The sequence below is a fragment of the Ammospiza nelsoni genome, chromosome 10 (assembly GCF_027579445.1).
Source record: "Ammospiza nelsoni isolate bAmmNel1 chromosome 10, bAmmNel1.pri, whole genome shotgun sequence".
In the NCBI taxonomy this organism is placed as follows: domain Eukaryota; kingdom Metazoa; phylum Chordata; class Aves; order Passeriformes; family Passerellidae; genus Ammospiza; species Ammospiza nelsoni.
The window spans coordinates 4,859,051-4,879,979 of NC_080642.1; the positions used below are offsets into that span (position 1 = coordinate 4,859,051).

General features: G+C 41.9%; 1 protein-coding gene across 1 annotated transcript in view; it reads left to right on the plus strand.

The window, feature by feature from the left end:
• FNDC3B (fibronectin type III domain containing 3B) overlaps positions 1 to 15,669 on the plus strand; it is a 187,439-nt gene extending 171,770 nt beyond the window's left edge. Inside the window, exons 24-26 of the mRNA XM_059479160.1 lie at positions 2,115 to 2,281; positions 5,064 to 5,191; positions 12,128 to 15,669. Coding sequence (XP_059335143.1) covers positions 2,115 to 2,281; positions 5,064 to 5,191; positions 12,128 to 12,433 — 601 coding nt within the window. The 3' untranslated portion in view covers positions 12,434 to 15,669. The remainder of the gene's footprint in view (positions 1 to 2,114; positions 2,282 to 5,063; positions 5,192 to 12,127) is intronic.
• Positions 15,670 to 20,929: the final 5,260 nt, after the last annotated feature.

Here is a 20,929-nt window from a genome sequence, read left to right on the forward strand (position 1 = left end):
CACAATTACAAAGCATTAGTGTCACAATAAAGCCCAACAGCAACTGAATTTGGCTTAGCCATCAGTGTTTCTTCTTGGAAAATTGAAGCCCTCTTTCTTCAGAGATGATCAAATCTCAGAAGTTTTAAATGTGATTCCAATCCAGTCCTGTGGTGCAAACTTCTCTGTGACAGTTCTTGCTTTCCTGGCAGATGTTTTTAGAGACAGAGAAGTAGAAATGAGTGGAGATGGGAACTGGATGGGAGTACTGGTATTAACTGAACTGGGAGTATTAGTCCAGTTCCCAAATGACAGAAAGAGCTCAAATGTTTTTCCAGATCAGTTCCTCAGTGTTAGGAAGTGTTAGTGACCTTAGTCATATCCAAAAGGTGCAAATGTCATTTGAGTCGTTGGTATTGGTCATATGAATGACTGTAAATGTGTAAATATACCTTAGGCCCAGCCTGGGGTGAGGGTGTGCTTGTCTGTTAGCTGGGAAGATACATTTATCCTCTCTTGCTCACCTTACTCCACAAATGATTGCAAAGAGATCATTAGTCTAAAATAGGCATTGGATCGTTTTTGCTCTCTGCTGCCCTTGGATCAGGGTCAGAGCCAAATCTCTACACTCCTGTGAGTAGTGCAGTGGTTTTTGAGCCAGAAACTGCCTGATTGAGCTGCAAGAAGTGCAGAAGGAGAGTATCTTGTCTCTTGAGTCTTAATGCTGTCCTGAGTATGTGTTCATTGCTCATCACCCAGTGAATCTCAAACGTTATTCCCTGAGCACAGGTTTGTGTCAGTCTTTTGAAATGTGCTGTGGCTGCTTACATGAGCCTCAGAAATATGAGATAGCAGGGAGCTCTTTAAACTGGGTAAGCATAAGGTTAGGAAAACAATTCTTTGGAAATTGGCTCTAAATTCTCCTCTGAAAAACGTGTGTGGACAGATCTTTAGTTTCCTATCAAGGTGTGGGTCTCACTAAAACTCAGTAAGTCACATTAGTCCTCAGAGTACATTTCCAGCAATTTGAATTACCTGAATATTCCCTTTTATTACAAATGGTTCTTGATCTCTGTTTGTACTTATGTGGATTGCAATCATAACTTAATGCAAATTGATTTCTGTCCCTGGGAGCTAATGACAGACCCAGTTTCTTTGAAATGCTCAAATTGGTTGTACCCTGTGTCTCATGCAAAGCCAAAGGATAAAGCTAGCACCTAGATAGGGAGGTCAAAGGAAAATATCTCTCGGCTTCCTGGTGATTTAAAACCTTCTGAAATGGCTAAGATACTTGAATTAGGGTACTAAATAATAAAAAAATGGTGTGTGATCCTACGCAGCAAATTTTCTGTTCTCCAAGGCCAGGACTATTTCATGCAGGATGATCCCTGGTGGAGGCAGAATGGATGGATGCACAGTCTGGGTGCTTCCTCTTTATTTGCTTTCATCCCCACTGTGCTCAGCTCCTGGGGGTCAGGGGCTTAGCTAGAAATTGCTGGCTGGCATAAAACTGTTAGTGAAAAGCATTTATCTGAGCAGAGCAATAGAAAATAGAAGTCAGATTCTTTTAGCAACTGTATACTTGATTTTTAAATGACATTGATTTTGTTCAGTATTACATTGTTGGACAAGTTTGTGTGTGCTCTTGTTTAGTCTTGTCAATGGAAATGTTTTGGAAGATGACACAGATGACTGCAAGACACGGCCTTTGTGTCTTAATGTGCAAAATCCATTAGAGAGTCAACATATTAATTGTGTTTTTTCCATGCATGTAAACCAGCAGCACACATGGTGTATTGTAGCCGGACACAGGCTGAATCCATTTGGATTCCATGGTGGTAGGGAGCCCACTGACAGATGTTCTTCCTGATAACTCATGCAATCATTTTGCAAGGTAGTAGTAGTTTCAAAAGGGACAATGAACTTCTGCTTTCCCTGATCTCCTCCTCCTCATCATCATCATCATCATCATCAGTGTGTTATTAATGGGACATTTTTATATGTGTGTTTAACAGCCCTGCAGGGTACATGGTGCCAGTTTTCACAAGGTGGGTACTTCAAGCTGGTAAGTGCAATAAACAGAGATGTCAGTGCCACTCCAGTGCAATTACATGCTCTCATTTTTATTGTTTCAGGTTTATCCCAATTTATAGGGGACCAAGTCACACATACAAGATACAGAGGCTGACAGAATCCACCTGTTACTCGTTCAGAATACAGGCAGTCAATGATGCTGGGGAGGGACCTTTCTCAGAAATCTGTACCTTCTGCACAACTAAGTCACTCCCACCTGCAATCAAAGGTATGTAGTATGGTTTTTTAATGTGTAAGTAACTTGTAACTATTTATGTAATTGGTAAGTATGAGGGGAGGTTGTAAGGGTTACCATAAGTGTGTAATAACACTTGTGAGGAACCAGTTTGTGCTGACTATAGGTTTCTCTTGAGTTGTGAAGTTACTTAATGGTGGGAAGCTAAATTACCACCCAAAAAAAATCACACAAGCAACATAAAGGTTATGTCCCTGTTGTAATAAAAAACTGTTCAAATGCTGCTGCTATCAATAATGTTTACCAGGGGATTGCCCTGGATTACCACAGCATTTATACAAGGGATCTAACAGCTGTAGTGTGTGTGTGTACCCACCAACTTAAGCTTTAGTAAAGTTCAATTTTTTTTGTTATGTATCTGATATCCAGTGTAGACCTTCAGGGTTTATTTTTCCTTTAATGTATAAAATTAATTATGATATTTCACATATAGAACATTAGACTTCGAACTCAGCATGTGTTCCACTAGGTGAGCTAAAGGCCTAATTAAATGAAGTTTTATAATGAAATGTCTTTTACTGTGTGTAAATTTTGTCCTAAGTAATTATGCTCCTGAGGAGGAGGAGGAAGGAAGGAGGGAAGGAGCAAAAGTAAAGCCCACAGTGAAAGATGTTTCATTATAAACCTTCATGTAATTAGGCCTTTTGTTCTAGGCCTAATTAGTCCTTCTTTGGCCTGTTACAAGGGCAGTGGGTTTGCTCTATGGGCTGTCAGATCAGCTGAGCTGGAATCAAATGCACCTTTTCTCCTGGGTGCTGAAGGCTTCCGTGTCAAGCCCTGTGATTTACGGAGAGAAACGACAACTGACAGTTTGTCAGAGAGGTTTTGTTTGGTTCTCTGTATTTAAAATCCAGCTTTGGTGATTTTGACACCTTTTGTAAGCAAATATTTGTAGAGGGGAGAACACTGCTGGGGGTGCCTTTCCCTGCTAAGTCAGTCACCCCCAGGCAGAAAACACTCTCCAGCAAAAAACTCCTGTGTGATTGAGGTGAGGATGCTTAGCCAGGGGTGATTTATCCTGATGCACACCTTCACACAGGTGTGAGATGTGCTGCCCAGCCAAGGGAAGGGAGCGCCTGTGGCATGACCCAGGATGTCACTGTAGTCAACACTTGCATTTTGTTGGCTATAAATCCATTTTATTCAGTTCACCTCACCCAGGTGTTTGTTTTGACCTCCCAGTCTGCCTGTTGAGTTCCTGTTAAGTGTGACTCATCCCCTGGGCTGAGTTTCAAGCTGAGAATCAATGGTGCAAATACCAGGGTCGTGTGTGGGCTGGGACCTTGGGTACCTGACAGAGCACTGGCTGTGACAGAGAAAAGGACATGACAAAGCTGTGCTGGTGAGCACTGCTGAGGGGAGGTGATGCCATGGGGAGGACTGGTCTGATGCCACATGACAGTGTTGATTCCCTTCTGTGCTCAGAGAAATACCAAGGAATTTATGTGATAAACTTAATTTCGCTTTTTATCTAGCAGAAGAAAGTGTGTGTTCTCCTATAAGGTCTCCTAATTACTCTCTTAGTGATGCCAACCCTAGAATAGCTTTGTTGTTAATGGCAGTGTTTTGTAAGTGTCAGACAAAAATCTTCATGTATTGAAGTGAGAGATGGAAGGAGAAGGAAACATAATTGAGATTGTTGTCAGCTAAGATAAAGGCGTTTATTATCAGTCTCTCAACACTAGCAGATGTGCAGAGAGAAGTAAATGGATATTGATTACATTTGGGCCTTCATGATTCAAGTGTTCCTCTTGGGAAGTAACAGATCAGTCTAAAATTTGTGTAATGTATGCAGCAGCATTTGTTTCTTTGGTAGACCCTCCTGTTGTCTGTTTTTGTGGGGTTGGGGATCTGGATTGCCTTTAACAAGCTCATGTCCTTGCACGTGCACGTGTTAACCACCTCATACAAGTGCTCAGCACTTGTTTCTCCCAGCTTTATTCTTTTTTTTTTTTTTTGGCATTGTGCTTGCTGGCTCTGCCTGATCAAGAGGTTGGTGAACCCTGGATGCTGTTGCAGTTTTCTTCGTGCCTCCCAGTGGCAGATGCTTTGTTGTACATAAAAATGTGCTGCCCGTCTGTGCTCTGCTAGACTGAGCTGTGAGCTTGCCCTGGGTCAAGGCACAGCATCCCTTGGCTTTCAGCTGCTGAGAGAGCCCCTGCCAAGGACAGCAGCCTTGGAACAGCTGACAAATTGAATTTCTCTGGAGTTCTAGTGAGAGCACTAGTCTTAAGTCTGGCTAGAAATAGCAGCTCTGATCAAGTGGGTGTCAGGCTCAGATTTATATTCAAGTCCAAGTCTTGAAAAGTATGCCTGTCCTTTTGCTTCCCCGGCTGGACTTCATATATAATACAGAAGATTCTTTAGCTTCTCTTCTCACATTCCTTCTCCTGTTTTTCCTGAATGAAATATTTGATATTATTTCTCTCTTTCAATGGCATGTAGCAAGGGAGGGATGCACAGGCATCTCCACTGGCCCAGGTGTTTGCTCAGAACTTCACAGAATTGCTGCTTTTATGAATACCTGTGCAGTTTGTGCCTTGGCTTCTGCTTTGAAAAGATCAGTGCACAGCACTGCAATTAAGTTTTTAAAGTTTTCTCTAAATCCATTCCTCCTTTGTAGCAGCTCACGGGGCTGACTGGTAAGAGGTGCTCCAGCCTTTTTAAAATGTTCTGGTATATATTACAGTGCTCATAAAATAAGATTTTGGTGCAGTCTTTATATTAAACATTAACACATGTCATTTCATTGTAGCCCCTCGAGTGACACAGCTGGGAGGAAACTCCTGTGAGGTTACCTGGGAAATGGTCCCACCCATGAAGGGAGATCCTGTTGGTTATGTTCTGCAGGTACTGGTTGGAAGAGAATCTGAATACAAGCAGGTAGGGAAATGGTCTGGATTTAATATTGTTAAATTGATGGCATAATGGAAATGGTTTTGAAAATCCACTGTGCTGTTTCTTTGTAGTATATTGAATTACACCCTATGGTGATGTGTCAGGTGCACTTTGGTAAAGGCTGAGTCAAAATTAAGAGCTGTAATGGGCTGTTTTCTCCCCTAAGGGAGTATATAGAACATCATTATTTTATTGGAGTGATTTGTGTTCTTTCTGTGGTTAATCACTATTTTTAACTGTACTAACCTTTAAAAAGTTACAATTCTGTCCACCCATGCTTGCTTCTGAGCTGGCTGCTCTTAACCATTATCTGGAGGTGAGATGAAGTCAGAAGATGACTCTTTCTAAGCCAGTTCCAAGACTGTCCATCAAGGTTTTCAGTCAAGTACACCTCAAGTGATTTGTTCATCTATCTCATTCCCCTCTGAGGTTTTGATGCACATGTAACTGCTGTGTATCCTTTCTGTCACTGTGGAAATATAGGCAGTGAAGTACAGCTGATCCTTCTTTTCTTTGTCTGGATTAGACATCACAAGTGGATACTTCCCCAGAGCCCCTGAAACAGAACAGCTCATTCACAGTTGGATCTTTTATTTCATCTATCACACCTCTGGCTGTGTGATTTGCAGTGCACTTCATCTGTGTGCTCTCTTTTTCCTGTGCTTCCTTTCATTGTCATGCAGATTCCAAATAAATCCAAATTAGGGAAATGAGATATACTATGCTAATTAGAGTCTTTTGCTGTGCTAATTAAACTCTTAAAAATACGTGTAAGTTAGTGCTTTCTTTTCAGGTGTGTCTCTGTTCCTCTTCAGGCTGTTCTTGGGTGCTGCTGTGAGCTAATGAATTATCAAAAACAACACAAAGCATGCAGGACAATTCATGGGGACAGTAAAGAGAAGACTAATGATTGTTTTTGTCAGGAAACATTTCTGGTGCTGGTGTAGGTAATGAAACCCTTGTGCACTGTGTTGTGTTGGCCTCACAATGTCAGTGGCAAGTGGAAAAGTGGAACCATTTTGCTGTTCCCTGACGTACAGAGAGGCTTTGGTGTCACCTCCAGGTACAGCTTCAGTGAATGTATCCCCAGTGTTTAAAATGTTCTGGAGTCCTTGGGGAGAGCTGGGCACAGCTTCATGTTCCTGGCACATAAGTGATGGCTTCATCTGCACAGTTCAGAACTTGTGGTGTGAAAAAAACAGCTGTGAAGGAAATAAAAAATACTTTCAGAGTCTTCTTACGTTGAAGGTCTTCATTTCTCATGAGGCACAGCCTGAGGAGGGGTTTTTGTGTGAGTTGTCAGCAGTAACTGCTGGAGGAAATTCCTGGCTGGGATGCTCCAGGTGACACTGAGACTTTTTGGCTGATAACCAGCCATGGGACAGAGGGAGACTTCCAATGTTTCACCTTTGCCCATCAAGGTGTTTTTCCTCCATCAGGACTGTGGGTGGTGTCTCAGCACTGGGTGTCCCTGAGCTGCAGTGGCTGCATGCTCTGAGCTCCTGTAATGTGCACAGAAGATAAAATACAGAAACACATTTCAGTGATTTTCTGGCTAATACATTTCACCTCTGCTTTGATGTGCCTGTGATCACCTTCGTTACAGTTATTATTTAACTGCAAAGTACTGGCACCAATATGTTCATTAATGTTAGTGATATGTTATTACCTTTGAAGTGCAAGTCCTAAATTTATTTTTAAATATGTTTAGTTCCCTGCAAGTGACAAATATATTTTGCATGTGCATCTAAAGGGGTATATTATCCAGAAACATTTTGCAAATTGTTTTGAAGGGTGGCACCAATGAAATATACTCTAGATTTTCAGGCATTCGCGGAATGCAGCATCAGCCACTGATATGCTTTTGGGTAAATCTGTCCTTTCTCTCTAGACTGTCACACTGAGCTGTCTCCCTGCCCTGCACCCCAGTGTTTGCAGCCCTCCACAGCCCAAAAGCTGCTGATTTTCCACCATTTGATCTAGCAGAGGTGATATGAAAGTACTCAAAACCTCTTTTCCAGACTGGGAGTATAGCCATCCCTGCCCTCCTCTGGGAGAATATTTTGTAAATATTTCTCTGCTGAGAGTTGCCTGAAGAACTGGATTTGCTGGAGCTAAACAGAGAACATTTTAGCTCCCTGGAGAGTGTGTTTTTAAAAATGCTACATACTCCTTTCCTTGTTTCTCACACAGTGTGTTCCTTTTTGTGTCTTTGTGTGCTTTATCTTTACAGATAATTTTTAAAAAGCAATGCCATGGGACAGTTCTTTTTAGGAAATCAAATCTTCCTTGTTTATGAATCAGGATGTAAGCCACAGGAGATTCCAGGAATCAGTGGCCTGGATTTGTTTTTCTATTTCTTGCACTTCTGTCCAGCACAGCTCACTCAGGCAGAATTTATCTCCAAAGTGTATTAAATTGTCTCTGTGTTCGCATAGCTTTAATGTGGATTTAGGGGAGTGGGCTGGAGCAGGAGCTGCAGTTTGGGATAACAGCTGGAATGCCCAGCATCCTAAGGTTTGGTTCCCAGTTGAGCTGCTCTGGGGATGGAATCACCCAGAAACCAAATCCTCTTAAGAGCTGACAATGGGAAGTGAGAACTGAACTTTTTAAAGCTTCTTTATCCTTAAATTGTTTGCTGCTGAAGCAAAATGTTCTATCTTTGAAATTTCCAAGAATTTGCAGGCAGCAGTGTTTCATCAGCTTCTGCCACGTCTCCTCTGAGAAAAAAACTGTCTCCAAATGCTTTCCAAAAGAAAAAACAGTGTTGGTAGGATACACTGGGTGTGTGAAAATCCCCTAGCAATTCTCAGGTCTGCACTGAGAGGTGGGTGCCTGGGGCCTCACCAAGCTCTCACTTTAATTATTGGTTTTTTATTTTGATTAGATTGTGTAGACAAACACAGAGACATTCTGAAACACTTTAGTGAACTGATAATTTCTGTAAAGCTTAGTCAGCCAAAGATTTGGTTTCCTTCTCTATTTCCAATAAGTCAAAGGCACTTATGCTGGTTGTGTGTCAGAATATGACAGAATTACACAGGACCTGTTGGCATTTAGCTTTATAACCCAAACCATTCTCTGATTCTGTCTTTTTATCAGTATACAAAATAGCCTTTTATTAACTATTAAAGACATTGGCCATTGCATCAGGGTGCAGCAGCCAGGTGAGGTTACCTTGCACTTTCCAGTGTGTTTCTTATAGGGCAATTATGGCTGTCAGTGTTATTGTTTGGAAAACAGGGAGATAGGGTTGGAATTATTTAATGAGATCAGTGAAATTGAGAAATCCTTGCCTGCAGGAATTCTCTGTCTCTCTAGCTCCATCAGTAGGATCAAATACCATAAGAGTCTTCAGCAGCAGTTTATTACTTGTGATGATATTTCCATTGAGAGAGCCAAGCAAAAAGCTCATCGCATTTTTATTGTATTCTGAAGTGTCCAAACCAAAAAGCTGTTCTAGGAACTGAAAGGGATAAATTGGATGGGCACTTCACTTTGGCTTGTTGGCCACCAGAGCATAATGTGCTACATATAAAATAATATTGCTGCTTCATAGAGTTATATTTGATTTCACATTTGTTTGGCAGATTTAAAGACTTTATTCATAGTTGTCAAGGGTTTTTTCTGTTGTGTATGTGAGATCCACTCACATATAGCAGTGTTCACAACCAAATGTGTTTGTGCTGGGGGTATCCTGCCACAGCTCTGAGGTGCTGCTGCAGAGGGTACAGAGGCTGCTCTCAGGAGTGGGTGACAATTTAACAATTGTTTACCTGTTACTGATAGGTAGGTCCACTCAGGTAAATACCAGACCACTGAAAGCAGAACAATTTCCATAACCATCCTAGTGCTACTACAGGAGATGTTTTGTCTTTGTCATTGGTGAATATTAATGCATGTACTCTTATCTACTTTCAACAATTTTTCAAACTTCCCTTACAGATACACTCTTCTCTCACTTGGCTGTCTGGCTTTTTATGAGAAGTGCTGTTGAATAGCTGGCTTGAGTGAACTTGGCCATCTGTACTTGTTAGACTGTGATGAAGATAGAGGTCTTTGATTTAGCCAAGCCTGGCCTCCAGTTACACTGGTATTCACCACGCTGACAGAACAAAACAAGTAAAAATCCCAGGGTTTTTTTAAACTGGACAGGATTTTTTTCAGTGCAAAGACAGGTTGTATATATGGAATTGCTAGTATCTCTTAATTTTAATTTATGAAGCTTAGATTGTAAATTTTTTAAATTAAATATCATTATTTGGATTTTTAATTTTGGTTCAGAAGTGGTCATGTTGGTTGCAAAAGTTGGTTTGTGGCAAAGGCAGGTAGAGCTTTTCTGGCTATATGTTTTAAATGAAATTATTAATTACAGCAGCACCAGAAAGCAAATCTTGCTGACAGTTATTTTGTGAGGGCTTGGAGTTGCCCTGACTCAGAATCTAAAGAAATGGGAGCTAGGTGGAAGAATCCTGACAGTCTTGTGGGACGACAGATTTGCCCACACCAGGTGGGTATTAGAAATGGAATTGCCATTGGAGAGCAGGGTGGCAGAGGTGTTCTTGGGACGGGGACTGCTTTGCAAACAGATGTTTCAACCCTCACGTCACTTCTGTGGCCTGCCACAGCACTTTCAGTTTTGTTTTCCCTGCAATTACTGTAACCCAGTGACTCACTCCTCATTGGCATTGGGAAGACAAACACTAGAGGAAGGGCAGCTGTGCATGGCTGTGGTGGCCATTCACAGGGTTTGTGGGATGAATTTGTTGTAGTCCTGTCACTTGACCTGGAGGGAACTTCCTGCAAATGCTGAGCAATACTTGAGCAAGGCAATGTTTATTTAAATGTTGTTTCTTGATCTGTGCCTCAGGCCCAAGAAACATGAGCCAGTTAGAGGACTTAGTCTGGAAACCCAGACTTGCCATCATTCAAACTGCATTTGGAAAAGCTGTGAAAGCTGTAAAGAAAAGGAGAAGACAAAGAAAAGGAGCACCTTAATCTTTTTGTCACAGACCTCAAAAAAATCAGCAACTGACTGTTTAACCAAGGGATGAGTCTCAGGGGCCAGCAGGGCAGGAAAGCTGGGAAGCTTGGGAGCTCTTCAAGTGGTCTTTAGCTGAGCAGGTTTCTTCTCTTTCCTCCTTATTTCTAACTCCACAGTAACACACAGGAAATCCTCTAAGGGCTTGGGACTAGTTTCCCACTTGCTCCCCTTGTCTAAGATGAGTTCTTGCCTCTGGGAGAGCAGAGATGCTCTCAGCCTTCTGTTCCCACAGCCAAGAGAAGGGAAATGCTAAATGAGCCGACGAAGAAGCATCTGAAGTTCAGGATGTTTTCCCAGCAGACACAGGCACTCTGAGACACTTCTTTCATTTCATAAAATACCAGTCTCAACAACCCTCCATTATATAAATTATTTGTTTTCAGAGTTTGTGAACATTTCCAGTGGGTTTTTTTCCACTTAAGTCACAAAATTGTCTCAGATACTCAGTTTTTTCTCTCCTTTCTGATACTGTGACTTGTGCTCTGAGTCATGTGGTATCTACATTTGATTAACATAAATAGGTGATGGGTTTGGATTAGTAAACAACCAAATAGAATGCAATCAAAAGAAATTTTTCACACCTTAATAATATTTTATTATTTCCACAGTCCTGAAAGTGCAATTTCTGGTAAGACTGCTGTTTCTTGAGAGAAATGTGAGGGGAAAATACATAAAAATTACATTTGTAAGCAATTTTACAACTACACATTGAATGATTTCCAATAACCTCGTTTGCAGATTTTCTTCCTTTTGAGGCCAGACAGGGTAATTATGTCCCAGACATGTTTTAGGCATCCAGTCACACTTTCAGAGTGCAGAAGTACGTTTGTAGCTTTTATCACGCCCACAGAAGATGAGTGTGTGCTATCATTGCTGCTGAGTGATGTGTTTGTTGTCTGTCCTGTGTTGAGACTTGTTGAGAAGTCCTCCACCTGCCTCTATTTTTCTGAAGTCTGTGTTGACCCAGTGAGTTCCTTCCTTTGAGAATTGTTTCCTTTAGAGACTTGATGCCTGGAGAGGCTACCTAGAACAGAGGCCGGGCAGAGTTAGAGAATTAAATAGGTATTTATTAAAGGCCTTCAGCAGATGGACCTTGGGCAGGGCAAAAGCCCCATGGAGGCCTCACCCAAGATGGACAATGGTCATGAGTTTCTCAGACAGATCTAAGTTTGATCTCTTTGCATATCAGAGGCTAATTGTCCTTCAGGTAATGAAGTCACATTTCCCCAGTTTATTCCCCCAGAATTCATTTTTGTTTATATTCTATTGTATATATTTGGGTGGTTGTTTATATTGTTAAATCTACATTTATATTTTGCTATTATATTATTTCATGTTTTATTATTATTATATTATATTAGTTTATATTACATTTGTTTATGTTATATTATTATATTGATATGCTATTATATTAATATTATATTAGTTTATATTAGTTTATATTATATATTATATATTTTTATTTGGGGTTCGTTTATATTATTAAATTTATATTATTATATTTCTATAGTAGTTTATATTATATTAGTTTATATTGTATTATGTTATATTTGTTTATATTATATATTATATTCATTTTTCGGGGCCTGAGGCTGCAATGGCAACCTTGGTTCTGAGGCCTGGAAGGATTGTTTTGTTTGCTCAAACTGTGGGGAGAGCTTACTAATACTCTATATGAAGTTCAGAGTTATTCACTAATGCAGGAATCAATTCACTAGTACAGGATCTGAAAAATGTAAAAGCTGAAGTTGTAAGGCCTCACACTGAGGCCTCACACTGAGGCCTTCATGGCAAACTCCTCGCACGCCCGCGCGTCGCCGCGCTGTTTGCTGTGGGCTGGGGTTGTGTCTGATGGCGCCGCCCGCTTTGTTTTTCAGGTGTACAAGGGAGAAGAAACCACATTCCACATCTCAGGCCTTCAGGTGAACACAGACTATCGTTTCCGCGTGTGCGCCTGCCGCCGCTGCCTGGAGCCGTGGCAGGAGCTGAGTGGCCCCTTCAGCCCGTCGGCGGCGTTCGCGCTGCAGCGCGGGGCCCTGGAGCTGCCGGGCGGGCCGGGCGCCGAGGCCAAGGCCAAGGCCGCCGTGCCCACGGACGAGCAGTTCGCCGCCCTCATCGTGCTCGGCTTCGCCAGCCTCTCCATCATCTTCGCCTGTATATTACAGTACTTCTTTATGAAGTAGGCAATCCAACCGGAGTTTAAAGTACAGATTTAACTAATGCTACGCATTATAATCCACACATTTATTCAGATATTCCTCCTTTTTTTTTTCCCCTCCTTTTTTTTTTTTGTTTTGAAATCCTTCGTTCTACCATGCGTTTTATATACCGCTCTTGTTTTATACAGTTAAAGATAAATCAGTGTTTTGATGCACCTTTTTGAAATTCAGAACTAGGAAGTGGTCAAACTGGAGAAACAAGCAAACTAGATACCAAAAGCAAGATTTCTTTTTGTTTTTCCTTTGCGATTTCAAAATTGTCAACAATTTGCCTTTTCGACGTTGGTTTGGCTTTTTTCACTGAAGTTCATGCAGTCTCTTATTTTATCTTACTATTTAGGAAATTTTAATAATGAGTCACTTTTTTAGTCTCTTCTTTTTCCTTCTAAACCTTAGTCACAAGTATGTATAGTGGTAAGACTAGAATACAGTGTTAGTCAAGTACCAGTTTTTCCTTGAACAGTATTAGCAATGTTGCCTACAAATTATTCACTACATTTGCCCCAGTTTTTCAAGGTAAAACCTAAGTTTTTATTTTAACTGTTTAGTGCATTTAAATTGGAACAACATCCTGCAGTTGAAAAAGGTTTTTAGTTGCCTGGTTTTTTTACAGTTACAAACACTATAAACTGCCTGTATAAGAAATCAAATAACCAAACTACGTATAAATTATGAAGCATTATAGATCTTTTTTTTACCATTCTGATTCCTAGCAGTAATTTTAAGTAAGAGGGCATTGTGCAATAGTTAGTTATTCCCATGTTCAGCTATTTAAAAGCTGCTTTAACTTGTCTGTTTGTCACTGTATATAACTATTCCTAATCTAATACTAGATATTATTCTATTACGTTCAGCCTGATTTATATGATTCGAGCTGGTGACAGCTTATTGCCTCTACTGAATTAGGTGAGATTTACACTCAATGGAAGCAAACTTTACTGTCAGTTGATCTTTTTTTTTATTATTAATATTATTGTTATTTTTTGGAGGGGAGTCTATTTTATGGAACTTTTTGGAGGTATCAGAAATCACATCTGTTTGTTTTAAATGCCTTAGAAGGGTGTCTATGCTGTTCTTACCACGGGGCTGACTGAAATAACTTGGTACCTGGCAAAAGTGAGATGAGAGTCCTGCAGAGGAATGGTCCCTGCTCTGGTGGCAGTGTCCCCCTCCTGCCTGCCCCTTCCCAGACACATTTTAATCCATCGAGACACTAGGTTTTTTAACTCTTGAGTCATGGGGTTATTTATATTAAGACAACATTGTGTGAGTACCTCAGGGACATAAATGAGCTGGAGGTGCAAATAGATTCCAAAAGGGTGCAACAGACACAGTGTATTTCCCTGCCTCTTGTTTTTGTATATTTTTGCTACTTGATTTTGCTTTTGTCCTATCTTTTTTTGTGCTCTGTCTCCATCGTCTAAGATTCAGTGTCCTGTACTAGCATAATATTCCCTTAACCAAAGTAATGGGGAAAAAAAACAACATTATTTTTGTTTTTAGGTTTATTTATACTATATACTGCATACAGTACTTTAAATACCAATTACAGTGCAATCTTTTTATTTATTGTAAAAAAATAAAAAATAAAAAGTGTACTTATGTACTAATCTAATCCCCCTCTCCACCCTCCCCATAGCATGTTACATTTGTCTGTTTTATACTGTTGTACTTTAGGTCAACTTTTTACCTGGCAGCATTCCTAGTATTATTAATCTTCTTGCATTTTCTTGTGTTTTTGAAGATGGGAGCATCTAGTACATTAAATGCCAAAAAAACCCCATTATCAGTGATTCAAACGTTTACATGTATCCAAAAACAAAATCATCTCTGGAAAGAAAGTGCTAAGATCAATGAATTATTCTGTGTGCCTCTCTAGATGTAGCAAATATTAGAAATGTTCTGTATTTTGTTATTGACTATAATTAGTTTGATTTAGCCTTGCAAACTAATGGCATTGAGCTAAATATATATATTTTTTTGTTTTTTGCCAAAGTCATGGCTTGTCAAATTTATTTACATCTTATTTAAATTTATTTGTGATATGAAACTCTGTGACCTTGCATCTGTATTTTGTGAGCAAAAAGTATACAGCTGTTTTCATTGGAGGGGAGAAGAGTGTATTTTTTAAAAAGATGAAAAGACCGCTAGTTTGGAAAAACCCAGAAATTTGAATAGATTGCCTCTTTTTATTTTTGGTATATTGTTTGAGCAGTGCTGCTATGAAATCCAAGCTTGACACCTTTTTTTAAAGAAAAAGACAAAAACTGCTTTAATAAAGAAAAGGAACAAAACCCCAACGTGCTCTAGATCAGCCATTTTGAGAATTTGAAATGCGAGTGCTACTAGAAGCAGTGAGCAGAGCGGAGGGGAGAGCAGTCAGTCACACTTTTCAGTGCATCTCTGTCACTGCTGATCTGTTGGGTCCCCTGTGACCTCACCAAGCCAGTCCAAGCCTGAGCTTTTGGGAGATGCTGCTGGAGCAGCTGGGACAGACCCGGTGAATTTGGCATTTTCGGCCTCTATCTCCTGCCTTAGTGATCTGATGTCACCCGTGTGTCAGTGACAAAGGTCACTGGTGTCACACCCTCCTGCTCTGAGGGATGTTGTCCCTGACCCAGCACTGCTGGTGATGCCTTGGCCCTTCCCAAACCCCCTCGTGGCCCTGGTGCAGCAGTGGCAGGGGTTGGATCCAGCCCCAGGGCGCTCTGCTCTCACAGAAATCACCACCACCAACAAAGGTAGAATGGAACACTAAGTATTTAATACCCTTAAGGAAGGAGAGAGATGTTTTTATATTGTTCTGCCTTTTTCTTTATGAACTTGAAGTGTTTTCTAATCCTGTTTGTTGGCTCCAGTAGCTCAGTATTCAGTGTCACGATTGAGAAGTGCCCTAATTGAATGTGTATGAACCTTATCCTTGCACAGTTCTTTAAATTGAAAAAGAAAAATAAAATGTTTTTACCTCACTATGGGAACATACATTCCAAGCTTTTCAACTTTAAAAAGAAAAATAATCAGAAGTTTTTCTTGTATTGTAAATTTTAGACTATTTCATATGCATTATATTAAAACTGCCATATCAATTTTAATGTATAGATTTTGCAAATACTACACTATGTATGTAAGACTTAACTGTATCTGTAGTGTATATGTAATATATTTATGCCCAATAAATGTTTTAATTCTTTCTGTTTTAATTGTTTATTTTAATTGAACACAGCCCTTTGGGTCGATGTGGCCCCTTCTGGCAGGTCAGTGCTGTTGTGCATCCTGAATCAAGGGTGGGAGCCCTGAATTTACCTCAGCATGTTTCTGCTCTGTAATTGGAGTGATTTTTGTGGTTTTTGAAGAGTAAGTTGGTAGTAATAATCTGAAAGTCAGGTGTTCTAATGACTTCTTTTAAATAGCTTGCATGGAAAAGTAAGGATTTATATTTATAGAAACATACCTAGGTTTGTTCTTGCTGAGTAATTAAACTCTTGAAATACTAGAACTTTTAACTTACTAATTACATGCAATGAATTCAATTCTTCATCACGATGAAATAATCTAGTATGCATACATGTTTCTTGTCAAACACATTAATGTTAATTTGTTAATTTTTTTTCAAGTCACGGCATAAATACAATTGATTTGTTTGCTTTTTTAATTACTGCAGTTTACAACAAGAGTGGGGTTTTCCTAGGGGAATACTTTCTTCACTTGATTGCTCAGCTTTTTTATTTAAGCAGTGCTTGCCAAGGCAGTCTCTTTAACAAAATCTTTTAAATATGTCTACAAAATAGTAATCAGCACTTTGACATCTGAGGAGATCTTTTATTTTCAGTGCTCACTGGTTGATTGCCAGGGGTGTCTGCAGAGATGCTGGAGGGCAGTGGGAGCCCATGGGAGAGAAGCAGGATTTAAACATTTGCTATTGGAGTTCTGGATGTTACCTTGTGCTGTTATCACCCTCAGGTGTTTGCAGAGGTGCTGGGTGCCTTTCCCACACCCGGGCTGTGCAGAGCTGGGTAAGTAGCACTGAATTTACCACGGATTTTGTTTGGTGAGGAAGCACAGAGCGGGTTATACGCGGGCTTGGCTGATGCTGTATTTACCAGCAGCTCTTTGCTGCTGGCAAGAGAAGTATCAACTTTGAAAAGTTCTGTGAGAGAGCAGAGGCTGGTATTTGTGTGTTTTGGGTGTTTCAGTGGTGGCCCACAGCAGCGGGCTGTGGCACGGTGTGAGCAGTGCCAGGTGTGCCCGGCACCTCGCCGTCCCCGGGCTGGCGCTGCCGTTTCTATGGCAGCGGCGATTCTCTCCTCGCAGTAATCACAGAGCTGCTCAAAAACCAACGCCTGGAATTTGTTTTGCTCCTCACTTCAGCCTCTCCTGCCGGCTCAGAGCACGTCTGGTGTGGTGCAGGGGAGCTGGGCCCCGCTGGAAGGGGGTTCCTCTGAGGAACCGGGGGGGTCACAGCCACGTGTGGCACGAGCTGAGCCACGCGCTCCCCAGAGGAGTTGGGACAAACAGGGCCTGGAGTGACACCAGCCCCTGCTGTTCACCTCCTGTGGAGCTTCTCCACAGACTCACTGTGTCTTTGAATTTTGGGAGATGCTCAAATCCAGTGTGATATTTAAAAAAAGCTGAAGGGGGTGGGTCATAGTGCCAGTGCTGTGCCGGAGGATCGAGGCTCTCCTGCCTGTCCCTCCCATCCTGAAGCACCAATGAGGAATTTAAAATCCTCCTGAAAGTTAAATACTTGGGCTGGAAGCAGATGATCATTAAAGCCCCTTCCAACCCAAACCATTCTGTGATTCCATGCTATGAATTTATGGCCTGTGGACATGGAGTGGTTCTTCTCCACATTAATGACATTTACATCAACAGGATAGTTCTGTTAGACCTGTCTGGCAGCCAAAGGTGTCAGAGACAAGAAGAAATTTGTGTGGTAGTATGAAGTATAAATTATATTTCCTCTGCAAATCCTTTTCTAGAATTATTGCAGAGTTCATGATGTATTGTCATTTATTGATGTGATGTAGAATTACATTCTCTGTCCTTAACCTGGCCTGGAGTAAAGATGCAAATGTTATCTTTATTTTTCTCAGAAGTAAGTAGAGATGAATATGGACATTTTGTTTCACTGTTTTTATGGCTGAGCAGAAAAGCCAGCTGAGATCCCTTGAAAGGGCTATTTTATTGGTAGTACTTTCTGAACAATTACATCTATTTTTGCTCTTGACAATTGCTCTTACAATGCCCAGTTTCTTGGCTCAGTGAAATAAAAAGAAGCTTTACACAGTGGGTTAGCCTGGGATCTGCTGTTATCTAAGTGAATGTGCTGTTATTGGTTTGAGTAGTTACATTTTCTGCACTAATTGGTGGCATAGATGGTCTTGCATGCAATCAAAGCTATTTTTAGGTCTCCTGACATGGTTAATAAATAACTGCTTGGGTCAGTGTGCTCAGTGGATGTCACTTCTTAATAATTTTATTAGCTCATCTCTCTCACTTGCTGTCATATGAAAGCTATTACTCTCTACAAATAAAATGGAGCAAACAGTAGGGATGCAGAAGTCTTGTGAGGATTAACTTGTGAACAGAGTCGAGAAATTTACCCTAATCCAATGCAAATATTGTCTTCTTTAATTTCTAGCCCAAATGCCCTTCTTTTCCTTAAATTGTGAGCTGGTGGTGCTGTCCTGGGCTCAGGGGTGTGCAGCACTGGTGATGTTGGTGTTCCCTGGCTGCACTGGGCAGGATGCACTGGCTGCAGCTCATCAGGGTCTGCTGAGAAAATCAGGTCTTGGCACTCAGCAGGGTCAAATATTTCCTGGGATGCTGCTGTGTGCAGTTTGTATGGCTGGATGGAGCTCTGGATTAGGGTTCTCTGTGCCTTGTTCTTGTGCTCTCTATGGCTCTGTCCTGTGTCTTGCTTGAAGTGTCAGGTGATTCTGAAACCAGAAGCATCCCAGCTGCACAAACCCCTGGTTATGCTCTGGATGAGCCTTGTCTGGGCAGGGATGGTTCCTGGTTCCCCTGGCTCACCTCAGGCAGGCTTACAGGAGGGGATGTTGGACACAGCTCTGGCACAGCCTGTGGCGCTGGCACTGCTCTGGCACAACCTGTGGCACTGGCACATCTCTGGCACAGCCTGTGGCGCTGGCACTGCTCTGGCACAACCTGTGGCGCTGGCACAGCTCTGGCACAGCCTGTGGCACTGGCACTGCTCTGGCACAACCTGTGGCACTGACACAGCTCTGGCACAACCTGTGGCACTGACACAGCTCTGGCACAGCCTGTGGCACTGGCACTGCTCTGCCTGCCTGGCTGAGTGCAGGTTCCACTGCAGTGTGGGAAATCAGGCAGAGCCCACAGCAAGGGCTGAGAGGGAGCAGGTAAATACAAACCTCTGATGGGGTTAGGCAGCACAGCTGGTCTGAGGTGATTCCCTGTGAGGATGTGTGCCCCTGGCACAGGCTGCCCTCAGAAGCTGAGGCTGCCCCATCCCTGGAATTGCTCATGGCCAGGTTGGGTTGGTTCTGAGCAGCCTGGGATAGTGGAAGGGTGTTGGGACTGGATGGTCTTTAAGGTCTCTTCCAACCCAAACCATCCCATGATCCCACATCCCAGCATGGGACCAGGGATCCTCAGGCCTCTGAGGGACGAGCCCCACACCAGCAGTGCTCTCCTGGAGCCAGGGCACACAGAAACCCTTGTGCTGCCACCCACTCCCCTCCCTCCTCACAAACTAACAATAGTTCAGCGGGTTCAAAACTCCCCATTCAATCAAAACTAACTCAGGTGATTGCACCTTTCACAGCCCCACGCTGGTGCCACCAGCGTGGCACAGCAGATTTTAGAAAAATCAATCTCATTGTCACTGCTTGATAAAAACACCAAAGTGCTGTTGACTGGGCAGGATGTGACCATGAATCTTGGCTTTATTTTGTGAGAATTTGTAGCATGCATTGTTGCTGTCTTCTGTCAGACTGCTGTGTTAAAGCTGTTGAAATCCTGCTCCTCAGAGCCCATGGTGCTGTCTCACTGCAGAGCAGGCTCGTGGTGTCAGGTTCCCTGCCTGCCCACATTAATTGCCACGATCTGCAGCCCCAGGTCATTAGTGAAAGGAGGCTGTGCAGGGAGAACAATGTGGATAGGGGTTTGGAAATAGCCATGCCTTTTCTTTCTCACAGACAGGGCTGCAATCATGTGAAAATCAATCAGAACATGAGAAAAAAGCAAAGGACCTTTTGATCCAGTAGCATCAAAAATGGGGGCAAGTGCTGGGAGAACATCTCCTGAGCCCTCAGAGCAGCCTCTGAAGGGGAGAGTGGGGTGCTTTACTCCTGAGAGCAATTCTGCCTTATGGACTCACACACATCACAAAACCATTATTTTGCTGCCTGTGACAGAATCAGAGCAGGTGTGGGAAGCCATAAAACGACTTTATTTGGAGAAACACAAAGTGGTTTATCTGCAGGTACAATGGGAGGAGCAACCTGTGGCTCTCAGGATGTATTTGTACACAGAAATGAGAGCTGGGATTGGCAGCTGGGCATTGAAAACAGAAAACTGATGCTGGGAGCTGCCAGACCCAGCCCAAACCCAGGAATGACATCCAGAGGGTGCAAGCAGATCCACATCCCATCACTCTGGGATGGTAGGGTTTGAGCAAGGGTTTAAAATGCCAAGGGCTTTGATTTAATTTCTGTTAAATAGGGCTGGTGCTTTTTATTAGGAGTTGTGGGGGTAAAATGTAGTTATGGTGCTTTCAGCTGGGGGTGAGGAGGGTTATTGGTTTGATTTTTTTAACATTTTTTTAAGATTTTTTTATGCTTATATTCTTGTAACGAACTTTCTCACACACTTTCTGTAAATAACTCATTGTTCTGCATTCTTTTATAGAAGAAGAAAAATTTGATAGACTGTTGGTTTGTTCAGTGTCATTGGAGAGGTGGCACTGTCACCCTCCAATCCACTGCCACTTTTAAAAAACTATACATGTCAGAGTCAGATAATTCATTTCCCTTTTTCCTTCACCCTGAGAGCAGCAGTGTGTGCACTTGTGTTGTTTCATGTCCTGTAGTGACAGAGGGTGGTTCAGGATGTTACAGCAGGGCCATCCCTGGGAGATGAGTTAGATTGTTTTTTGTTCTAAATTTGAATTTACTTCTCAAGATGTAATTTACCTCTTCAAGACCATGGGATTTATGCAAAAGATCCAAGCTCTATGGAAGCCCATCCAGAAACACCCACTGGGCCCAGAGTAGCAGCGCCCTAAAACCAGCAGATCCATGACAGAGAGGGGTTTCCCTTGGGTGTTTTGATATCTAAAAACTGCTGATTTTAATGGGCTTATGCAAATGTAATTTGATACAAGCTTACATAACTGCTGACTACCTATCAATTCAAATTTTGACAGAAAGTGCTGGTTTTCCAGTGTATTTTATTTTTAGCAAGAAATACAATGGG